Source organism: Oryzias latipes, chromosome 20, assembly GCF_053564925.1.
Source record: "Oryzias latipes strain Hd-rR chromosome 20, Olatipes_Hd-rR_3.1".
NCBI classification, from domain to species: Eukaryota; Metazoa; Chordata; class Actinopteri; order Beloniformes; family Adrianichthyidae; genus Oryzias; species Oryzias latipes.
Genome location: NC_136256.1, coordinates 16092891 through 16117166, shown reverse-complemented (window position 1 = coordinate 16117166; position 24276 = coordinate 16092891). Strand labels below are relative to the sequence as shown.

General features: G+C 40.0%; 1 protein-coding gene across 2 annotated transcripts in view; it reads left to right on the top strand.

Moving 5' to 3' along the window:
• mmp16a (matrix metallopeptidase 16a (membrane-inserted)) overlaps nt 1-23833 on the top strand; it is a 72440-nt gene extending 48607 nt beyond the window's left edge. Inside the window, exons 7-11 of one of the 2 annotated variants that reach the window (XM_023949881.2) lie at nt 4677-4894; nt 12848-12986; nt 17276-17426; nt 17908-18023; nt 21725-23833. In XM_023949881.2, the coding sequence (XP_023805649.1) occupies nt 4677-4894; nt 12848-12986; nt 17276-17426; nt 17908-18023; nt 21725-22059 (959 nt within the window). In that variant the 3' untranslated portion in view covers nt 22060-23833. 2 annotated transcript variants of the gene reach the window in all.
• Nucleotides 23834-24276: the final 443 nt, after the last annotated feature.

Here is a 24276-nt window from a genome sequence, read left to right as displayed (position 1 = left end):
CATGACACTCGTCAGGTACTTTTTTTATGGTACAATGAAATAAATTCAGTTAATTGACTTGTTTTACTTTGGATTACAAGTTGTATGGAGTTTGAATCGAATTGATGTATAAACAAAAAAAAGGAAAAAAAACGTTCTAGCAACTTTCCATAAACTGGAAACAAACAGAATTTGTTTAGAAAGGCCAATAATCACACTTAAAAAAATGTTTATTTTAATATGTCAACTAACATTTGACAGATGCTTTTTTTTTTTTTTACTTCTAGTCATTCTGTTGTAAATGATCCGCTGTCTTTGTCTGTTTTTTGTGTATCCTATGGGGCGACCCACGTTAGCTGTAGCTCTCAGATTCTCAGATTTGAACATTTCTTTAAGATGAGTTGACCAAGGTGTCACAAGCCCAAATCATCAACACACCACCCCTGTGCTTCATAAATTTGTTTTTTTTTATACATATAGTCAAATGTAAAACATTGTACAATACCCACAGATGTGTATTGCAGTTTTGTTTGTACACATATGTAAGTTGCAAAACTTCTTGGTTAATTAGAAAGTCATTGTGGCATTGTTTCTTGTTCTGTTTTTTTTTTCTGTCTTGTTTCTTGTTAAAAGAACTTCCATGAATGGTGCTGTTTTTTATTATTATTTTACTAAGTACATTTATTAACAATGCTACTTTATTTTTTACTGTTTGGAGCTGATCTCATTGTATCAGTAGGGATAAAACACAGTGGAATGCAGTGGTGTTCTTAGTTACAGCTGTCAGCACCGTCTAGCTGTCCTAGTCTATCTTAATGACTGTCACCCAAATGCATATACACACACAAAAGAACCCGCCATCTGCCTGCATGGACAGGCCATGACCTTCTGGAAATGATAGATACAGGCAGAGATCACATCTCTCTTCATCCCCCCTGTGTTTTCCTTGTCTCCTCTCTGTTGACCCCTGAATTCCCTGAATTATAACAAGAGATGAAGGGCAGGACAAGTGATAGCAGTTCCCGCCTCAGCCTCATTCCCTTCCCTTCAACAGCTGACCCCCTCTTGTTTCTCATGACAACAGTAATGGCTACACGTTCAGTTGAGAAAGGAAAAGGCAGGGCGTACACTGATGGATTGAAAAGTTGTTGAATTGAGCTTGATCAGGAAGAGAGATACATTTGAATAGAATTAGGAATGTACTGCATCAGTGAACAGATCTAGGAGAGATTAAAAACTGTTGGAGGATATGTAGCTAGTCTTTTTATTATTACTCTGTTGTTATTTTTGTAAAATCAACCTTTTACCCTCATTAGGACATTTGTTCAAAAATGAAAGAAAGGTTTATCAGCCGATAAGGTACCGTGAAGATAAATACAGATTGAATACAAACATATACTGATATAGTTTGCAGTTTTTCCTTTCAATTTCCCAAATGATGTTTTTCTTGCTGACCTTTGAACATAATGACTTCCTGCCCTTTTGAAGAAAGAAAGCCTTCATTCCTGTTTTCTCCAGCAGCAGATTTCACTCATCACTGACATTGCAGACTTTTTGTTGTTGATGCCATCATCAAAAAGAACCAGTAAACTTTAGTCTCCAGCTGATCTTAGTGATAAAATTGATCTATCAGTTCAAGTACCATACAGTACAAATATTATTTGAAAGAACATATATTGAGACTTAAACTGTGTTTCTGGTCTTACATTCCTCATGCTGTAACTGACTTTAATAAATTGTGTGGAACTCTAGTTTGTTGTTCCCTCTTAGGGCCAAGAATTCACTTACTATTTCCGGTAAGTGCACTATATTGGGCGTTCGCCATTTCGTACAATGTCAAAACCCTAGAAATTTTCAAAAAGTTTTTGCGAAAGACCAGTTTACATCAATGCTTTCTAGAGTGGTGAATATAAACCATAATGCATTGCATTTGAACAATTTGTTACTGTTACGGTGTTATTGTGACTATGCTAACGTGGCTAACATCTAGAATGTCAGACAGTGTTTTTTATGTTACTAATAGATTGAGAATTGCCGTAGTCACAGTAGTGTTTGTGTTAGTGGTGTCAGTCTTTTTACATGTAACAAACAAGATTGGGAGTTACAGGTATTGTGAATACGTTAACGTGGTTAACACTTCCAACGTGGCTATGGTGTAGTGTGTTACAAATATGTTTTACTGTTACAGTAAATACTGCTAATACATTCTGACTGACTAACAGACTTATCCCTGACTCTTGTTTTACTTAATGCACGTTATAGTTTGGTATGCCCTATGTATCACGTATGTTTGTTAAGTAGCCCGTTCGTTGACGGTGCACCCTTTAGTGTGGAAAAAATACAGTATTTGCTCTCTTAGAGCTCAATTCAGATTACCAGTGTATCCACATAGATTTTCTTAAAATAATCTACCTAGCTGACTCATGAGTTTTGGTCGATGGTACGGGAATGACTTAACTATTTTCGGCCAAAGCCGCCAAAAACCCTGTTGAAATGCATGCATCTGATATTGCAAGCGTGTTTGCATTTTCCTCCAAATAGCAACTGTATTTCCCAGTACTTGCATAACCAGAGTGCTTTTGGCTCCATTAATCCAGGGATGTGTTTCAGAGGCTTTCATTTAGCCACTGCATGGAGTCCCTCACATGCAGACACGCTTATCAGTTTTGCCGACTGGCCAGTCTCTTAATCCTGCGATTGGCTGGATTTCCAACTGATTAATGCTTTACTTTTTTCTTTATTTGATTGCTCTCTGGAGATTTACCCATTCATGGCTTTCCCCCTGGTAACAAAAGAATCAACCGGTTTCATTTTTCGGCCGGGTTTCTTGAAGGTTGCCGCTCATGCATGTTTCAGGACTGTCGGCCACATTGCATCATATCACGGTCATCTATTCTTTTATTGTTGGCCCCAATCAACACATGACAGCTCACATCCTCACAGTTACAGGAGGGTGTTATTCACGCGCTGTCATGTGCTTAATTATTCATTAACCCAGCGCACTTGTTTGTACTGCTCAACCTCCCTCTTTCTTGTCTCTCTCTTTTTCTCATGTATTTCATAAATGTTGAATGACTCTCAACCAATCCTGGGCTTCCATCAATGTTAATGTTACTTTTCATCTCCTCAATTTCTTTAGTATTATTTTGTCACTGTTTAGTTGAGTTTTTAGACCTTTCATGTCCTATTTTCTTTTCGTTTTTGGGGGATATATTCATTCAATATGTTTACCTGTCCACACACAGCTGTTCTGCTTTGACACATTCAGACGTGATGGGACACAGGTGTTTCTACCATCATGCCTGGAGCGAGCCACATCTCATATTAGTATTTTCAGAACTGCAAAGGCAATTTTGAAAATATTTTTGCAATGGAGAGCAGCAGAGTTTGTTTCTTAAACTTCCTGGCGTCCATATGTGTGTACATCACATTTTGAGTTATATTACCACAGTAGTTAATTTTGCTATCAAAGCCCAAATGACAAAGATAAGTAAAAGAGGCACATCAGTCTCTTATCATCTTTTGATTTATGTTAAAAGCGTTTCCAGGGGTCTTTTAATTATGATCATGCTGTTTTTGACCTAAATAAAACAACCGTTTTCTAGAACATAGTTTCTGCAGAGCGGCAGTAGTTCATTAGCAATTTGCCTCTGAGTTGTAGGTGAGTCTGTTGGCGTTGAGAAACCCACTCTCCCTTCCCGTCATCCAGCTGTTTACACTCTCTCTTACTAGCTTACAGTCCCTTACACCTCAAACCTAACGTTATCGTTGCAATAAAATGGCGATCAATATTGGAGCTATACAGCCGTACAGTTTTCAGCCAGAGGTCAGCTCAGATGAAGAAGACAAGGACGTTAATAGATCTAGCCACAAGCTAGTGAAACGGTGCCGGGAGCTTGTGACCAGCCTAGCATATTTTCTACATAACGTTTGATAACATAAAGTTTGATTAGTTATTGTACGAATGTATAACTAATGATTGTTTTGTTTTTGTGTATTATTCCTATTTGAATGCTTGAAATAAACCATTTCAAATCAAATAAAAAATAACAAATACACTTTTTTTCAAACAGTATTTTTTTCATCTGCTTCTGATGTACCACAATTTGAATGAAGAAATACTCAGAAATCAGAATCAGAAGCCTTTATTGTCATTGTACATAATAATACAAATGCAATTTTAAGCTTAACTTGCCTTATACATGTCCTCCATCACAAGAAAAATGCCACAAAACCATGTTAAAAAACACCAAAAACAGAGTGGATCTTTAAGAGGTTAAAGGTTTCTAGTATTTCTAGAGGCAGGAAAATAGAGCAAGGTCATTAGTTCAAATAGGTGGATAGTCAGTAAATTCTTGGTTGTATATGTAAGATTGGGTCTATCACAGGTTAGAGTTTGTCTTGTATTTGAACATCTGCTTGCTGAACGTCTTCAGTCTGCAGCGAGGACATCCCGCTTTGCATTAACCGCTCAGCAAGTAGCCTATTTCCCAATAGTTCCAAAAGCATAAATTCGGATTTCTTCACCAAGAGAATTTGTTGTCTTTTCATTATGGCTCAATGAGGTGTGATTCATTACACTCCTTCACCTTTACAGTTTGTAAAAAAAAAAAGAAGGTTGGTCTGGTTGTAAAAACAGCATGCTGCAGATTTATGTGTTGAAACAAAGTGAGATTTATTTCTCTGACTTCCTCCAGGCCCGCCTGATAGGATTCCCCAGCCCACGAAGGCTTTGCCCACGGCTCCCCCTCCCCGTTCCCATCCACCCTCAGACCCCCGTAAGCCAGACAGACAGCCCCGGCCCCCATGGCTTCCCCCCGGAGACACTCCGTCACCTCCAAATGCTAAACCAAACATCTGCGACGGAGACTTCAACACCTTGGCCATACTAAGACGGGAGATGTTCGTCTTTAAGGTAAATGAAGAGTCTCTCATATCAAAACAGACCTGCAGCTTTTTCACATTTGTATTCCACAAGTCATTTTTGAGCCTCTAAGCTGTTTAGCTTTTACTCGCATCTTGGAAAAGCAATCAGTCTTTGCAGGCCAAAACAACCCCCGTTGCCTCCAAAGTCTTTTCCTTCTTGACATTACTGGGGGAAAGTATGTGACTTATTGACTGATAAATTCAACTTAGCGCTTAATTCAGGCCAGTTCAAATGGCCTGTTGGGATGAGAGCTGTTTGTAAACAGAGGGAGATGTGGCAACACCAGTTTGAACTGGTCTACCTCTCATTTAGTATGTGCATAATGCCTTTTCAGAATTTATTAAGAATTTAGTAGCGAAATATGGTGGAATTTGCTCTACATTCCTATCTTCCTTGCATTGACTGTGTATGAGATATACAATCAATGCTTCCATGTAGGAATGAGGCTGAAAACTTTGAACAGTAGCTTCTCTCACATCTGACCGGAGCATCAGGTTCATGGACACATTTCTGGATGAGCAGCGAATTCGCTGCGCGTCAAAACAGAGGTGGAGGGTACAAATGTGCCACGCTAATCGTGTTTGGTGTGAACGCAACATTATATCTAGTTGAACTCTTTGCTGATTAATTGGTACTTTTTGAGAACAAAAAGCTTTGGATGAAGTTGAATTTTTACCAAAAGAAACACTAGACTTTGCTCTATGGAATGCCTCATTTTTTTCCCACGAACTCTCTTGTGTTGGTGCACACAAAAAGTTGATGTTCTTGGTGCTAGCTGGTGAGCAGACGGCTTTGGCAACACGCAGTTCTCGGGTCAGCACAAAGCTGTTCAGTGTTTTCCACTGCAGGGAGAATTAGTGCATCTGCTTTATGTAAGAGCAGCTGTATTTTCCTGGGGATATAAATAGAACGTTAATCAGTTAAATAAGAAGCTTGTGGAACTTGGGGGTGGGGGGTATCTTTGAGTTTTTGAACCCCACGTAGCAGTTATAAGTTTTATTTTTCCTTTTTATATATATACATCAGAAATCTCCAGTCGGGCTTTGAGTTAGAGACACTACTTGTTGAACGTTTTTGACCATAATCAGACCTCTGTGTCTGCTTTATACAGGAAACAGTTACTGCCAGTCACAACATACAGAATGCAGACTTTGGTCTGAAAGACTTTTAGTCTGCCACAGCTCATGAATGCCTCACAGAAGAAGAGTTCGACCTCTCAAAGTGATGAGGATCATGGGATTTCTGCAGAGGTAGATTCCTGTGGAAGCTCGCTGCAGAGGATGACATCCATTGGTCACTTGGAAAGGCCTATAGGACCACGCATTTAAGACAAATTTACAAAGTTTTAAAGCTTTAAAAAGATTGGATTAGAACAATCATGAATAATGTTTGCTTGAAAGCTTTATTGCATTCTCTGTGTGGCTCTCTGAGGCCACCTCTGTTAAGAAGTGTGGCTTAAGAAGTGAACCGAACATTTTATAGTGTTAATTTATCTGGATTTTTTTGTTTTTTTATAGATTGTTTTGAAATGTAACTGTTATCGGCTGTCTTAAAATGAGATTATCCAAAGGATATGACTAACAATGTAATTCCAACAAAAAAGAATACACTTTTTATAAAATAAATTTAAATCAAATAGGTGATTTTTTTTTTTTCCCCCCACAAGCAGAAGTTTTTTTCTTTAGACTGTTTAACCCTTGTGCTATTCTAGGCACTTTAACGTTGGGAGTTGGGTCATCTAGACCCACTACACAGTGCTCTGAACCTTTTTTCTTCAATGATTTGTGATCTTCACTGGTGTCCATGGATTACATGAAATCTTTCCACCTTTATCCACCTTTGTCATGGTAGGGAGAACACGTCAAAGTAAGGGTGGGGTCATCTAAGATAGCACAAGGGTTCAAGGAGTTGTTTTGCCTGATTAAATTTCATGAAATGTCATTACTTTTCTGCAACATCCAAAAAATACTCTAAAATGGCTTTTTTATCAACTTTTGAATAAAAAGCATGAATAAAGGGTCTTTGGGTTGTTGTTTTTTTTTACCAAGGGAAGGAATGTACACATCGCATTCCAACAACTTTCCTCTTGTGTTGATTCTCAACTTTTACGTCTCAAATGTTTCACCAACACCAGCTCACATTTTCCCAAAGGTCCGTATGGAAACCAGAGTAAAGGCTAACTAAGAGAGGTGATTTGTTGAGCGTGGAGCTATATGTTTAAGTTAACTTTCTGCACATCGTTTCATTAGGAGCGGCAGAAAAATGAGACAGCAGGTTGACCTGCTCATTACTTGCCTGTAAATCACCGTCCTGTCTTTTCCTCGGGTAATCAGGAGTGCTTCGGTTTAAGTGAAATCAATAAGTTTAGCTTGGATTTCCTGTGCTAGTGTGATCCGTTGGAGGAGCAGGTGGTCTTAATATTTCTTCCCTCTCGATCACCCTTCTGCCAGTTTTCTGCTAAAAGGCTGACATTTTGTGTTAACACCTTTTTTTCCACCACATAATTAAAGCTGCCCAACTACAAACCAGTTTATCTGGAATCCTAATTAGAGATGTTTATATTTCATTTGACGATGCCAAGCTATACAAATGAGGCTGTAAGAAAGTTTGAGTGATGACGCCTGGAACAGGAACCATGTCTTGAGTGTCTACGTCTTATTTTAGTTTAATGCGAAAGTTTTGTCACCTTGCTGTAAATTTTCAGTGGTGATATCCTTTTTTTTAGTTGATGTTTTTCATGAATTCTATGCTCCAATACTTCATCCTTTGGATCTTTTTGGACCAGCAGATTTGAGCTGTTTAAGGAATATTTTCAAAATCCGCAGTTAGGTCGATTCAAGCAGAAACCTAAGATTGTTTTTCCCTGAAACGTTAGTCGCTGAACTTTGAAGGAATATTCAGGGATACATCGGAACTTCTATGAATCCAACTTTACAATTCTATTATATTTTATTTAAACTTTTACACTAGTTGTAAAAATAGATTCATAGCTGCTCCATTAATATGTGGGTGGAGCACTTTGTTCTCATGGTTCGAGACATTTTCATGACTGTAAAAACAGTACATTTTTGTAAGCCTTCCAAACTTACAAAAGAGTTTCAATTTGCATCATGGTACCCTCTCACTACTTTTTTTTTAGCCTAAAAAGGAGAAGAAAAAAATCTATGCAGTTTCTTCTAGTCGTTTTATTATATATATTTAATAGAAAATACCTTTTTCACACAGAACCAAAGCTATTACTCAAAGAACAGAGAAAATAAAAACTTAAGTGATGCGGCCGCATTGACAGACGTTTTTGACCACATGGTGAACATTGCAGATCACTCACTTTGAGAAAAGTAAAAGTGGATTTCCAGCTGGCAAAATGTTCACATTTCCACGTACCGTTTAGAAATTGTCTTTTTCACACTTTGCCTTTTGTTTTTATCTTTGGGGCACAACATTTGCTACATTTTTAGTTTGGTTTGGCCTGATTTGTGTACTATAAAGGAACAACAAAATTCCTAAAAAATAAATTAGAAAACGCATTTAAGTAAGCAACAATGATGAAAGTTTGCTCATGCTCGGCCTGGTTAAATGGAAGAAAACAATATATAATAAATTCTTCTTAACTGTATGAATTCTTTTTATTTTTGCACTTTTTTGTGCTATCTTCACCTAAATGCACATTCTAAACTTGTATATTGCTAAGACAAACTCCTGTCCTTTCTCTCTGTAGCCCCCTCCTCCCTTTTTTGTGGGTACTTTTTCTTTTATGTTCATGTAGCACAAAGTCTTAGACAAACATCATCTCATTTTACTCTGTACTGCGTCAGCTAAATGTGGTTGAAATCGCCATAAAGCTTCTTGAATCTTTATTTCTTGCAAAAAATAAAAAAATAAAGTCAAGCTTCATTCAGTCTTAAATATAAATGTCACATTAGGACTACAAAGTTCTAGGTTTAATATTTTGACACTCGCCAGGCTTAACTCCTATTGAACTCACAACCATTTGGCAAGAATAAACATTCATTTAAATGTATTCATACACCAACCGCCCCTTTTTTCCTACTTATAACCAGCTCAGTCCAGGTGTACCACAGATGTACTGTAAGTCTGAGAATCAGACAGAAAGTTTCCACCAGTTCTTTCTGCCCCCATCAGTCTCAAACCAAAGTTAAAAAAAAGAAAAAATAGATGTACATTCTCAGACATCATTATTGGAGTTTGGATGGCTTCATGGCTCACTGCAGTTTTCTCAGTTTGTAGAGCCAGAAAATGCACGCAGGGATTTAAGGGATTTGGGTCAACCTTTTTTCTGCGACACAGTTTCGTTTAAGCTACAACATTTTCTTGGTGGGACAGAAATCCAACCAGCAGCATTGGAAGACATTAGCTACTGTGCTTGTCTTTAAACTCTTTCCAGAAACTTTTCCACTCCAAGATAAATATGCATTCAATCCATAGAAATCCGATGTCATCCCTGAATGGTGAACGTGTTTAGGTCATTTTTTTCCACAAAGAAAAAGCTAATTTTATTTAACAAAAATTACCTATAATCTCCTTTTTTTTGGTAGAATACCATGTGTTCATATGCATGTTGCTATTACTCATTATTATTGTTTATTTTCGGGAATCTACTGCATTTTCTTAATGCTGAAACATACGGAGCAAGGGGGGTTTATAGGACTAGAATGATTCCTTTTTACTTAATCAAGTTTCAAAATTTACATACCAATTATTTCTCAGATGGACTGCAAGCTTAAAGAAAAATGAATTTAGATAAAATAAATGAGCGTTCCTCTCACATTTGAGCTGAAACATTCATTCACAGCCAGCGGCAGATTGACTCAGCAGCTACTTCAGCTCTGGTTAATGAAATGTTAAATGTTGGAAGACATTTGAATTTTACTCATCAGTGCCTAAATGTTATTTCTTTAATTTACATAAACTGCTACGAAACCCAATTGTTCTTTTCCATGAGCCCTACCATTAGCCTAAACTGAGCTAAGTGTCTGTTGCTTGTTAGACATGGCAGAGCTGTTTGTGTTTGCTTTAACTGCAAACAGTTGCCTGACCATTACACCAGCGATTTAATAATATTGTGCCCAAGTGTATAGACACTAATACCATGTTGATCCTGGTTCATTGCTATTGCAGTCTTTACTTTTCTCAGAAGGCTTTCCGATGGATTTTAGTGTAATTCTCTGGGAATTTGTGCGCATTGATTCTGTAAAGCGTTCGGGAAGTCGTGCTTGACGTTGGTCAAAAATGAGTCACTGTGCTGCTCACGCTCATCCTGAGGATGTTCGACGGGGTTGAGATCAGGGCAGTGTCCGGGTCGGGAATGTTCCTCCACATGGAGTCCATCCAAACATGTCTTTGTAAAAACACAAAATCTCCTTCCTCATAGTTGGACTTTCCGTATCGCATTGTCATCAGACGGAAGTCTTACATCCTCACTATTATCCCGGATACTGTACATTGTGAAATGGGGATGCCACCAAGTCTAGATTCATCGTGGACGCCCCAAAACAGAAGTCTGAATAATCATGTCACTCAACTCTTCTCTGCTCCAGTCTGCTGAGCCCGCCGTGGAAGCTGAAACCATGAAGCTTATGTCTGCTTCATCTAGCTTAAGAGGTTTTTTTTTTTTTTATCCTCTGCACTGTAGCAGACATCATATTGATCATAGAACAAACCATCCTATGAAAGGCTGCTTTTCAATAATCCCCCCAAAACGCCTCATGTTCTGTTGACTTTCATTGAATCGGACGAGCATAAGGATGAAATGTTGAGCTGCCGTGAGTGTGGAAAGTAACAGAAGGTGACAAAGGGTTTGACTTGCAGAAATCCCTCAGCAACGGCGATGTCAGACTTTGGGTTTTCAGATCACAACTACCCAACTCCAGCCCTTTGATCCCAAACTTTACCCCTGACTGTTTTGTAACTATTTTTCTTTTGTTTTATTAAGCGACTGAGCTCAACAACCGGAAGAAGCATGAACAGTTGGACATAGGATGATCCAAATGTCGGATTTATGGTTTCAAACCTGCTAAAGCCCCCCCACCCCCCACCCCTCCTGCACAACAGTGGTCCCTTAACCGAAAGAGACAACACAGTTTTGCATAATTTTGTGTCACGTCAAGTTTGTCCCCCATCTCTCTGCAGTAATTTTGAGCCAATTTTTGGCCATTTGGAGTCTCTTTGTAGTTTCTCTATTGCTGTTCAGTCAATTTTCTGTCATTTCTTTGTCTTTTCACAGTTGTTCCTTTGAAGTCGATCTCTTTTTGTTCGCGTTTCTTGCACCACGCTGTCTGTTACTTTCAGGAGGATGTGTCATACAGTCGCTGGCGTCTTTGTTGCTCTTTTCACAAATTTTTGGGGATTGGTAGAGACTTGTAGCATGACAGAATTCATGTTTTTCTGAGGAGCATGCGAGCTCTTATTCCATTATTGTCTGCCACACAGGTGCATGAGAGAAAAGGTTTCTTCTGCTGTATTTTCTTTAAACTTTTTTTTGGGAGTCGTTTTTTTCCAAACTTTTAGTGGACACTTCTGTAATTACAGCATTTCTGCAGATTTTTTTTTTTCCTAAATAATGAAACCTGCTTTCTTGAGCTTTATTTTCAGAGTGGGAGTGGGACAGGGCGGGAGACAGAAAGAGAACATTTTGCTTTTTCTAAAGTCAGAGGGATTCAAATGGGTCAGATTTCACGGTTTGATCTGTTTTCAATTACAGACAGGCCTCGTAGGGTGGAAAATGCTGAACAATTGAAATGTGGGGAGGCAGCAGGTACTGAGCGACACTGAGAGATGGAAAAGAGGAGAAATGAGGATGAAGATTGGGGCTCAGTGAAAAGGAAGAGGAAGAAGATTTTAACCCGGGTTTGATTTCAATTAAACTGTAGAATTAGACAGAGAAAAACAGAAATTGGTTTCTTTTTATTCAGCTTGCTCATTGAGCGAGGGCGGTACTGAGGGTCTCCCCTCTCTGTGAGGTCAGGTCGTTCTGGACAGAGAGCTGAGAATGTTCTGGAAGTGCAGTTGGCCATTTCCCGCGGAAGGGTGGGGCGTGTCATCGGGTTCTAATGGCTTTCACATCTGAGTGTCCCCCAACACCCTCTGTCATCAAGTTTCATCCAACATCAAAAAGGCACACCTTCCACTTGGCTGCACGCATGTTTCGCATGAATCCAAGCCCTTGGATTCTCATAAAGCTCCTGGCTATCGCTTTGCCCCCAGTACTTGATGGTCTTCCCAATGCGTTCTGCAAGTTCTGCATGTGGAGGCACATCCGCTGAGCCTTCCTGGGAACCTGAGAAGGTGTATCTTATAGGCATGGCGGCCGTCAGAGCAGCAGTTGCCTTTTTGTTTGAGCGCTTGGCCTGGAAAGGCTGCTATCAGATGTAAGAGCTTCCTGCCAACTGGTGTCAAAAGTCGGACTCCGATCGATTTCACTCCTGGATCGTGGTATTGTTCAGAACATTTCCTCAAACTCTAGAATTTCGGATGCATCCCAACACTTCACACCTCGTCAATGACAAGAGGCACTAAACACACATTTATGAACCCACACACCATGAATAGCGGGTGTTCTTGTTCCTTTTCGTCTGTTCCTTATCGCCGACCAAAATATCCTCAGCTGCTAAATACTGTGCTAGCTGCAACGCTGGTGTTTGGCAGGCAGCTTTGGCTATTCCACTGAAAGCACTTGCTCGCCAAAAGCTAAACTAACAATGAATCAAACCAGCCCACACTTTTCCCTCCATCTGTCAAAGCAGTTATGATATTTGCTGGGTGTTTTACTCCCTGGTCAGAGTTCATTCTACCCCCAAAAACAAAGGAGTTTCAAGAAGTTATTTAAGCAAATGTTGCTCTAAACTGCCGTAGTTTCAAAGCACTTATCTTAGATTAGATGGGTGTTTTCTTTTCCTGAAAAGAGCTCTTGCTTCCTCTCAGGACCAGTGGTTTTGGCGAGTGCGAGACAACTCTGTACCGCCAGGATACCCCATGCGCATCAGCGTCTTCTGGAGAGGCCTCCCACCCAAAATCGACGCAGTGTACGAGAACAGCGAGGGCAAATTTGTCTTCTTCAAAGGTAAATGTGTTTCCTGCCTTTGTCTTTGATGCCCTCCCTGTGTGCAGCTCTTTTCCAGCTGAGGAAGAGAATCCGGCTGCAGCGACGTTGATAGAAAGATTTGTTTACACAGACGTCTTCTCTCTGTATCTACATGAAAAAAGAGGGTGTATATCTGCAGTGGTAAAGTTTGGTTTAAATTAAATGAAAATCGTAGTTTGTTTTGATTTTTCTGAAGATTGCCTACTTTAAATCTAGAAAATGTAACTTCAAAACAGTTTTAAAGTTATTTCTGACAGTAAGAAAACACAACTTCATAGTAAACGTTTAACCAACTTGGTAGAGCCCCTATTTGCATACTCTCCAAAGATGAAGAGTGGAAGACAGGGAGATGCAAGGGGTGCTGATGCAAGGAGGAGTAGGTAAGCCATGAAAGTCTGCAGGGATCAAGTCTACAATCCTCTCTCAAAGCTGTTTCTGTTTTTAACACCAAATGCTTCCTGGAAATGCGCTGCATGGTACCACAGGTCCCACAAGTTTGACTTCCTCGCCTGTCCCGCCACTCCGCCCGCAGCGGGGACTTGGTGGATTAAGAAAATTCATTTTAACAGAAATGTCACTTCTCATTTGCATTCACACAGCTGATTTCCCAGAAGGCTCTATTCCTTTTGTCCCCGTTTGAAAGAGAAAAATAAGGACGAAAATCTGTCGGGAACAAAACGCAGCACCGCAGGTCTGACTCAAAACAGCTGCTTTGAATGTCCCGGAATAATGAATTTCTGCAAAATAAATGCCCAGATGGATGCCGTAGAATAAAGTTTACAAAGTGAGGTCATGGCTGATTCCTCACATTAGATGTCAGACGGGTGTTCATTCATTCAGTGCAGCCCTGTGCCTTTTATTCAGTCTGTTTTCTTTTCTTACTCCTTTTATTCAGCATCTACAGCTTAAAGCTGTTTATAACATTCTTGTTCAGTGGTAGAGCTGGGCTTTCTTTTGATCAGACGAAAGAGAACAGTGCGGAGCTGTAGCACATTAGAAGATGTTACAATATATTACACTTGTGTGCAGAGCATTAGATTAGTCTAAAGCATCAGAGTGTAAATACTGTGTTGTAAATCAAAAACATTGGTCCATTACAGTTGTGTTTTTTCTGTTTGCTGTATCATAGTAATTTTTTAATTAAATGCCAAAATACTGTCCACAAGGTTTGACAATCTAAATCCATCTTTGACGTCCCTGTGTTGTATAAATATCTTGAATATTTTGAAAATTAATTGAATTGATAAATGAGTTAACTGGGCCTAACTCTATGCATGTTAAAGTTGTGTAAAGCAGGTTTTAATGTGTGAACACAATACATAACGCAAATGTATTTATTAAGAAAAGGTTGCTCTTTGTACAGATTTTAACCCTTTAACATCAGAGATGTCGTCGGCAGCACCCAAATGACTTCATGCTCTTTGTCACATCGCACTTTACTTTAATAAAGTGTTGCGTAACGTTACGACGCAAATCCACTTTTCTCCACGATAGAATCAGCTGATTTACGTCACTACTGTAAAGTGTTGCATATCCAGCAGCTGCTCGCTTTCGTAAATTTTTTTCTCAATCTTCTGCTGTTATTTTTTGCACTTTGGGGCCAGCTTTAACAGAAAGGAAATACCCTTAAATACCTGCAGTGACGCAAAAACTTTACCTCGCTAAAAATTGTTGTCATTTTTATTGTAGTAATACAATAAAAAAATGCTTTTGGACTGTCTCATGTATTTATAATGTCCACATAATAAACAGTAATGAATACATTTTTATAAATCCCACACGATTATGTCACTTTCGGGATTCAGGACGTTCCCTTTCCGTTGGATACATGTCTCCACTTTGGTTTTTGTTTTTCTGGATTTGGTCATTTGATTGCTTTTTGTGATTCGGTAATTTGCACCCGGATTTGCTTCTGTGTTTCAGGACTCGGTAATTTGTTCCATCATTAGCTATTGTGTTTCAGTATTTGTTCATTTGTATCAAGATTGTTTTTAGTGCTTCAGGATTTTTTAGTTTGTACCGGGATTTGTTGTTGTTGTTGTATCTTAAATATAAACATGTCTTGCATCTCTCGGCCACCGTACACATCAGAGCAACGCAACTTTTTTCGCTTCTGAATCTGCTGGAATTACGTTAATTGCATAAACGGTTTCGTAGTCGCAAAAATGATGACATGATAACACATTTGTGCACTGATGTGTTCATTTCTGTCTCTCAGAGGTAAGTATAAACATAACCAAACAACCACATTTTTTATTTGTAAATTAGCTATTTTTCGAAATGCTATATTACAATTTAATGATCTTAGAGGCTCAGAGCTAAAAATTTGAAAAAGTCCAAGATAAGCACAGCTAACTGCTACTTGGTATTTATATAGAGACGCTTGTGTGAAAGCAACAAACAAAAAAATCTTGCCACAATATTGCAAGTCAGCTCGCTCGCTGTGTTCCACCTGTTGCTTACATCCCCTTTGACTGAGAAGAACGTCTTCATCGGAATAGGTGGTCCACTGATAGAAAATGGCAAACTGATTTCACAGCGTGGGTTACACACTCTACCTCAGCCAAAGTGCTTTCACACTTTACATTTGCTGCAGATGGTGCTAGTTGTATTTTCGCTTAAGTTTCCTCTAACATCATCTGTCTCTAATTCTTGATTAATTTAGGCGTAGACTTCTCCTTCCAAGCCTTCGTGCCACTTTTACAGCTTGGTTTTGTTTAATTTCATCGCAGCACACACTCTTAACCAAAGCTGACAGCAGCGCCTTCCATTTTCAGAATGTCTTTCAAGTTTATAAGTCTTTTTTTCCGTATGAAAGCATCAGTTGAGGATGTTCAGATGTCTCCATCTTAGCCAAAGTCAGACTTTATTAGCAGAGAATGAACCAGAGTGAGACCACACAGGCCTGTTGGTCTGTTTTAACACAACTTTGTGTATTTGTTCATCCAAGTGGAGAGTTTTTCTTGTATCTGCAGGAAAATTGTACACAGCCAAGATGCTATCATTCCAGACAGTTTTAACATGTGGAGAGTGTCAAAGTCTGACAGGCCTGGGGTTGTCTTGAACCGTGTAAGGCAGGTCGCATTATGCCAACAATCCAATTCATGACATGAACTTCTACCAAAACTGTACAGATCTCTTACAGCATTGTCCAGAGCATAGGGCTCATTGTCCTGTTTTTCTTTGTACATCGTAAAAAGAAGCATCTATACGTTTTTCTTATACCATCACTCCATAAAATGCTCTTCGTGCAACGTTGAAGGCAAGCGAGGGATTAATCGCTACAGCACAGCAGATGTAGAAGCTCCCGCTACATCAAAGCAGCGATCAGTGTTCAGAAGATGAAGGTAGGCTTTAATGCGCAGGCTGACTCAAAGTCAGCTATTACTTATAACCAAGAAAAAAAGCGAGAATCTAATTTCGTCTTGGTCCAGGAGAAAGCGAAAAACTTCATTTGTGAACTGTAGTTTTTGTGGGGGTGGGGAATTATTAATCTAGGGGTGTGGTGTTGGGTTGTGTGTCAAGGCCAGAGGAAGCATGAGCCACAGTGAGTGGAGCATTGTAAAAGAGCAAGAAATGAAATGACTGGTATTTCCTTTCCAAAAAGTCACTCTAGTTACACGTATGACCAAGCTAACACCTCACTCTACTGTCCTTTTTATTTTCTTATCATTACCTCTGTAGAAATGAAATGTTCAAGATTTACATCAGTGTTCAGACATTCAAAGCTGTTATATTCTACAGCTGACTCTTTATTTCAACCAATATGAATTTGAGCTCAATCATCTTGTCTGCTACTCTTTGCACCACACCCCTCCCCTTCAAATTCTTCTTCCTGGCCCACCCTGCACCTCCGTCAGTGATGTAGAAATGCATTTCCTGGGGTCACACTGTGTCAAAAATGCACCGTCTAACCTAATTACTCCACAGGAAGGAGGGCAAAGGGAAGAAATGGAGAAAATGAAACGACGGGACACTTGATGGGATTCTGAACGGCGGGGGAAAAAAAGAACACATTTCACAGTTTTCCTGTTTTAGCTGCATTATCCGAAAAAATAACCTGGTGTTGATATATTTGGCTTTATAAGGTTACACAAGTATTGTTTGTCTCTGTTTGGTTGACAGTTCTCCCTTGATGATTATCATTTCTTATTCATTTTAGTTCAGCATGATGAGTTTGCCAAAGTTTCCCCAGTACAACAAACACTTAACACCCCATTTTTGTCCTTGTAATTACATTTTTTCTTTGGTTTTTCTTTGTGGTGCAGGAAAACAGTTCTGGGTATTTAAGGACACAATGTTGCAGCGTGGATACCCAAAGGACATCACCCAGTTCGCTCGTGGAATGCCTTCCCAGAGCTTTGAGACCGCGGTGTGGTGGGAAGACGTAGCCAAGACCTACTTCTTTAAAGGGGACAGGTGGGTGCAATGGGAGCAAGAACATTTTAGCTTAGACCCATTGTTGATTATTTTAATTCATTTGATTTGTGTTAACGTGTCAATTCCTAGAGAACAATTTTGGTAACCTGCAAGTACAGGAAATAACAGGAAGTAGCAGGAAATAGTCACCCTCTTTTAAAATAAATAAATATATAAAATATTTTTTTTATATTTAACTATAAACAATAAATATATAATAGAGAAAGTTTGAAAATCTGTGATCATCAAAAGTTTCAGATTTAATTTCTTGTCACTGATCTGAATAGCTAAACCTAGATCCTCCCAGCCTGTTCTTCTAGACCTAGAACCCTACTTTCTCAGTCAATCAAAATCTAAAGAAGCCGATCCAGCTGATCAACTCGAAGTGGAGTATGGATTGCTGAAAAAAGCATATTGGTTATCTCAAAATAGAAGACATGTCTAAACAAAAAAATGTAAAGACAACTTTTCTTACATGTAGGTATTGGCGTGCCAGTGAAGAATTGGGAACCATGGACCCTGGCTATCCAAAGCCCATATCGGTTTGGAGGGGCGTGCCTGATTCACCACAGGGGGCCTTTGTCGACAAAGCAACCGGTAGGTTTTGTCCTGCCCCAATACTCTGATTTGGCAGTGACAGCACGAGTCATGTGCCGCGTGGCATAGATTTCAGCTGATCTCTGGAACATGCTGGGTGGGAGCTAAACTAGTGGGGCATTGATTGAAATTCGCCCCAGTCATAAAGTGACTCTTAGTGGGTGGCCTGCTTCTATGTGTGCATCATTAAGAGAAACAAGCAGTGTTTGATTTTGAAAACAGGAGATGTGTCTATGCAGGAGTAAAGTTTCATTCTGTTTTTTTTCTTTAAATTGTGTCAAAAGGAAAACGTTTTATAATCAGTTCCTCCTGCACAGTGGACCATAAAAGTCAGCAGGAGGAGGACTGTGGAAAGTAGACGGTACAAGACCACTGCTGGGTACCTATCCCAGTTTAAGCCAACTGGCCTTCATTGGGAAAGATAGGATGGGATTTGTAGCTTTCAGCAAGATCACCTTTTGACCAATCAGATAGCGTGCTCAGGAAAGAAGCTTCCTGGATTGGATAAAATACCCAGGTGGGTTTGAGTTTGTTGTTGGCAGTGACGGCGTTGGAAAAAGCAGAGCAGGTGGTGTTGGATACTCGGCCCATCTGTGCCAAAGATCTGCTGCCAGGTCTGTAGCGGAAAAGGTCTCTTGCTGAGGGCAGGTGGAGCGGGCATCAATCAGAGCGTGAAGGATGGAGTCGAATCCAGCGGGCGATGGGTGTTTCAAACTCTGCTCAAATGTGTGTCAGCCCGCATTTGTTTGCTGGTGTGGCTGTTTGCAGAGACACTATGTCAAATGGCACTTTGATAGCATTGACCCAGATAACCAGACATAATTGTCTATGCCACTGACAAAACATGTCAGGCAACATGATTTTAGGGCCTGAGGGCGTTGTTGACCTGGTTCTAACCCACGGAAGCTCAGCCCATTAGGCTTCTCATGTTCTCTTCCTCTTTATGCCATTCCTATGCCCCCCTCTTCTTATATTCTTTCCCTACATATAAAACCTTTTTAATTAGATTGTGTTAAAAGCAGACAAAAAGGCATTTTAGAAACAACTCAAAAATGACAAATTGTTGCACCAATAAGATTTAATAAGCATTAATGGATTAATCAGCATTTAACAACTGTGGTCTGATTTTACAGACTTCATTTCCCACATATGAAATATTTCAAGCTTGCTTTCATTTGAAAATCCTAATCCCGTGTTACTGTCAGGTAAGGAGGGCTGATGAACATGAAGGACCCAAAACGCAGAGACGGGGAGGCACACAGTACCAGGGCAAGGGGTTTATGAACCTAACAAAAAGCGCTGCAGAGCAGGAAAACAAAACTAAACTTACTGTGGGCAAAACATGAAAGCATGGCAGAAGACAGGCAGGGAAGAGACGGTAATGGACCAGCACAAGAGGAAGGCAGAGACGAGTCTAATATACAAACAGCAATGAGAAGACACAGGTGAACATGATCAGGAGAGATTGGGATTAGGGAAGTAAACCTTTCAAAATAAAACAGGAAACAGAACTCAAACATGACAGAAACAAAACGGAAAGCAAAAACCAATACAAAGAAACCCAAACCATGACCGTTACATTCTGCAGGCTAAAGGCGTGAGTGGTGTATTGCGATCAGCGGTTGGCTGAACAAATTAGCGCTGGTGTATTTTTTTTTCTGTTTTCGCCAGCAAACAGACTGTTTTTGCACCATGTGTTGTCCTGCTGCCTTCTCTGAACTAAAGTGGTAACCAACAATATGGTAAAGGGATGTAAGGGTAAAGAAAAATGTCAAAAACATTCAATCTATCATACTTTGACCCTTGATTGCACAAAACAAGGCTCAATATTCCTCATTTTGTCTTTTAAAACAAAAGCTTCCTACATTTAACCTTCCATGTCAGAAAGTTCTACAATGCATTAGCTGTTCTCAATCAGCTGTAAAATTCAGGCTTGGTCAGCTTCAAAAGCTGCTCTGTCATTCTAATTAAACTTGTACGATAAGTAAATTCTGCTTTTTTCTTTCATGCGGCTTGATGCCTTTTTTGTGTCTCGAAATAAATCTTTCAGGTGTTCGCCCTATGAGTCTCCTTAGCGGCAACATCTCTATCTAACAAGCGCCTCAAGAATGCCCCGTCCCTCCTTTGCTTCAAATTTACAACATTTCTTCCTTCGCCTTCACACAGAAGTGTGGCGCGTCCATGAATAATGAATGGCAAGACAAAACGTACAAAGGAGGCCAAGGAGGAGGAGGAGAGCCTGAAATTTCAGCTGTGCTGCTCAGTTTAGTTTTACACAGCACATATATACAGATAGGTCTGTAGTTGAGACTTTCAGGACACAGCAACATTTGTTTTCAGCCTTTTCACAAACACACAATATAGAAAAAGGAGGCTTGTGTGCTGTAGCTGCTGCGTTTTTATAGATTAAGGCTAGTGGCATAACCCCGCCTTGACTCTGTAATGACTGACTGCAGTATTTGACCTGTTCATTTGAGTGTCTGGCTCCTGTCAAAAAGGAAATGTTGCTCTTGTGATTTGAAGAGCAGCTTTTGTTCTCAGTGACACTCTCTGAACGGTTGTGTGATGGTGGCAGTGGACCTGCTGGAGAACACGTTTTCTTTCCTTGATGACAGATTTGATTAGTCCAGAGGAACAGTGAGAGACATTTTCAGCGGTGGCGCAGAAAGAAAAAAAAAAAGAATTGGTAACAGGTACAGAGAAAATGGTTGATGAAATTGGCACTTGGGGATTATTTTCAAAAACATAGGGGTGCCTGTGCATTAAAGTCTTGCCCATCATGTTAGCACACTGTCAATTGGTGTTTTGGGTATTAGTGAGTAAAGTTATGGTTAGGGTGAAGCTACACTCACACCACCCTTAGTAACGTGAATTCAAGTGTCTACTTCCAATGAAAAATCTATGTAAACACTTAAATGCTCATTTCTGGCTTCTGCTTTTAAAACTTGCATTCACACTTACTGTTGCTATTCACATTCTTAAGACCGTTTTTGGGCTCTACCTACAAACGCGTGACCACTGAACGTGGGTTGAAGGTTAAAACAAGGTTGAACTTTGACCTATCCAGTACTTGGATTTGGTAGTGAAGTATGGATGGCGTCCCTTTCGATTCACAGAGGTACCAACTGTTTGAAAATTGATCATGGAGGAGAAATTAGAATTGCAGTTTGTGTGACATGAAGTATTTACTTTATCGGAATAGAGCTGTGAAGTAAAAAGCCTGGAGAAAGATTTACACCTCTTTGACTTTTCCCTCCATGCCTCTTCCAACGTGTGCTAGGATCAGGCAGTAACATATCAGTGTAAATACCAGGGGCCAAACGCGTTTAGTGTTCTTGAACACGCATCACATGCCAGGTGTGAATGTAGCTTAAAAGTTAGCCCAACATAGTCCTTCCTTATAGATTTTTACAAACTAGTTGCAAGGTTTTGCAGATACCATGTTTTTGACTGCAGAAACAAAAAACTACACATGTAGAACACTCAAACAGATGCAAGAAGAGTTAAACACTTGTGGCATAACGGAATACTTTTTTGTGTTTTTCATAATCCCTAAATGAGTGTTCCATCAATTTAACACCGGTCCTACTGCTAGCAGAGCAGAGGTAACTCAAAAAACCAGCAGGGTAGTTGATCTCAAGAATCAGGCGTAAACTGAAACATTGGGTCACTTTTTTGTGTGTGTTGTCTTCTTTATGTAGGTTTTACCTACTTCTACAAGGGGAAGGAATACTGGAAGTTCAACAACCAGCTCCTGCGGGTGGAGCCCGGCTACCCGCGCTCCATCCTCAAAGACTTCATGGGCTGCGATCTCAGGCCGATCGACCCCGGCCGTCCACCAGCCGATGACGGCGACACGGACGTGGTGATCGAGCTGGAAAACGGGGCGGACACGGTGAAGGCCATAGTCATCATCATTCCGTGCGTGCTCGCGCTGTGTGGGGTGATGGTGGTCTACACCGTGGTGCAGTTCAAGAAGAAGGGCACGCCGCGCCACATACTGTACTGCAAACGCTCCATGCAGGAATGGGTCTGACGCATTTGAACGAACAAAGGGGTGGGAGGGAAGGGAGAGGCTGGTGAAGGAAAAAAAAAAAAGAACAGCCTCACTTTTATCGAGGAGGATAGCCGACTTTGGAAATGTTTCTCTAGAAACGTATGCCTCCTCCTCCTCTTGGGTGGTCTGACACCTTTGCTCAGACCCTCTGAAACATCCGGACAGACTGACTGTGGACCGTCGTGTAAAGGCGGCCCTTTAACTTAATGCTGACTCCATCAGCCCCAGCCTTTTTAACAAACAGGGGAGCTGAGGGGGGTCCTCGTTGGGAAGGACACTTTGTCCAAATCCAAAAAGAAAAGAAAAAAGGTGAAACAAAGAAGGTCAGCATCACTTTGTATCTCAGAAACTTGACTTTTTGTCCCTTTCCTGTTTTTGTTTATATTTCTCTGCCTTCTGCTTTTAGTCAGAGGGAGGACCTTCAGGGGCGCCGAATTACCATCTGTCATATCAAGTTCTGAAAAAAAAAACTCTTTTCTATTGCCTGAACTGGATACTCATTCCACCCAACTCTCTTGAGATGCCCCCCCCCCCTCCAAAAAAAAAATATAAAACCCTACGCTTATCACACAACTTTTCTGTTCTGTTTTGTTTTTATGTCAGAAATCATTTTAATTGATTTGAGAAAGGAGGTCCTCACTATTCCCTTTAAGACACTCCTAAGACCAAACCAAAAGAATACATTTGTCTCCAAAGAGGATCACTTTTCTGTTAATCTCTACTTCATGTTTGTTGCAGTTTCTTCATCATTCCGTTTTTTTCTGGATTTTTATGGTGATTTAGAGTCAGGGAGCTCTGACTGTTGTGGCAGTCTGTTTGAGACACAGGGGCCAAATTTTCTGCAATATTTTAACGCGCCTTAATTATCCTTTTATATGATTTTTTTGTTGTGCCTGCTTTTGCTCTTCCTTGTGTTTTTCCTTTATGTTTTTTAAAATACTGCTCTTGTTTTCTTTTGTGTTTAAAAGAAGCTGAAATAAGTGCTTCTTGTGGTTGGTTTTCCATGGATGTTATTTTTTATTATATTACCCAAAATCCTCAGCACTGGCTTGCTGAAATATTGTGGGCAGAACAAACAGTAGAGTCAGCCTCTATCGAGAGTATCATTGGAAAATTCTGGAGTAAAGCCACTATTTTGTGCGTGTTACGATTTCTGTTCTATTATTTTGTTATCTCTGTACAGCAAAAAATCCAAGCCAATGAGAGCTTCAGGGTCTGATTTTGGATTTGTCCTTGCCTTGGATTTGTCCCACAATGCTCTTTCCCGAGGACCTACAACATGGGACAACCAGTCAAGATCAGTGCCTATGTCAGCATGCACGCAAGCATCCGCTGTACACGCAAACAGTTCCAATCTACGTGGCTTTGGAGTTTGGTTGACATTTTCTGCTTTATTGTTACCCCTTTTTTTCAGCGTTTTTCACTCCCCTATTCCCTTCTTACAGGTACAAGTAAATCTAAAAGTATAAAAGAAAAAAAAAGAAGATACTGAGAGAATCAATGGTACATATGCAAATTTAGAAACAACCGTAATGGGTGATTGGCGGTTTTAGATTGGCCTCTACAAGCCTCTCATAAACGCTATGTGTCTTTGAACGTGTTTGCTTTTTCATGGTCACTTACCGTGTTGGAATCCTTCCTGTTTTCTGGTCATAATTGGAATCGGAACGTCTCACTTTTCTTTGTGTAAGATTCTGGGACAGCCAGAAAACATGTCCTGACTGAATGAATAAAATGGTCAATATATGGTAAAGAGCTCAAACTCCGCTCTTCTTTGTCAACTCTCTGCTCGCCGAGTGGAAGAACTGCTACATCGATTACCTTGCAAAATCCATTTTTTTTTAGGAAGGATCGCATCTTTATAGGTTTTAGCTGAACCAACATGATACTTTCAACATTAAAACTGCTTATGTGTGCATTAAAAATGAGCAGAAATGGGATCAAAGGTCAAATCGGTTCATGATTTCAATTGGTGGATCAGTGTAAAGGAAATTTGGTCAAAGCTGAATTTAAATAATTAATTTGAGTTTCTGTGGCAAAGAATAATGGCAGAATCAGACGGAATGCCTTTTATGGGTCTGAGGGGGGTTAACGTTGTCGCCTGCTGCATTTCTGGGTGGCATGATAGAAGCCCGCTCTTCACATGCAGCACCCCAGAGGTGCAGAGCGGGCATTTACTGCAGATTGAATGTGAAA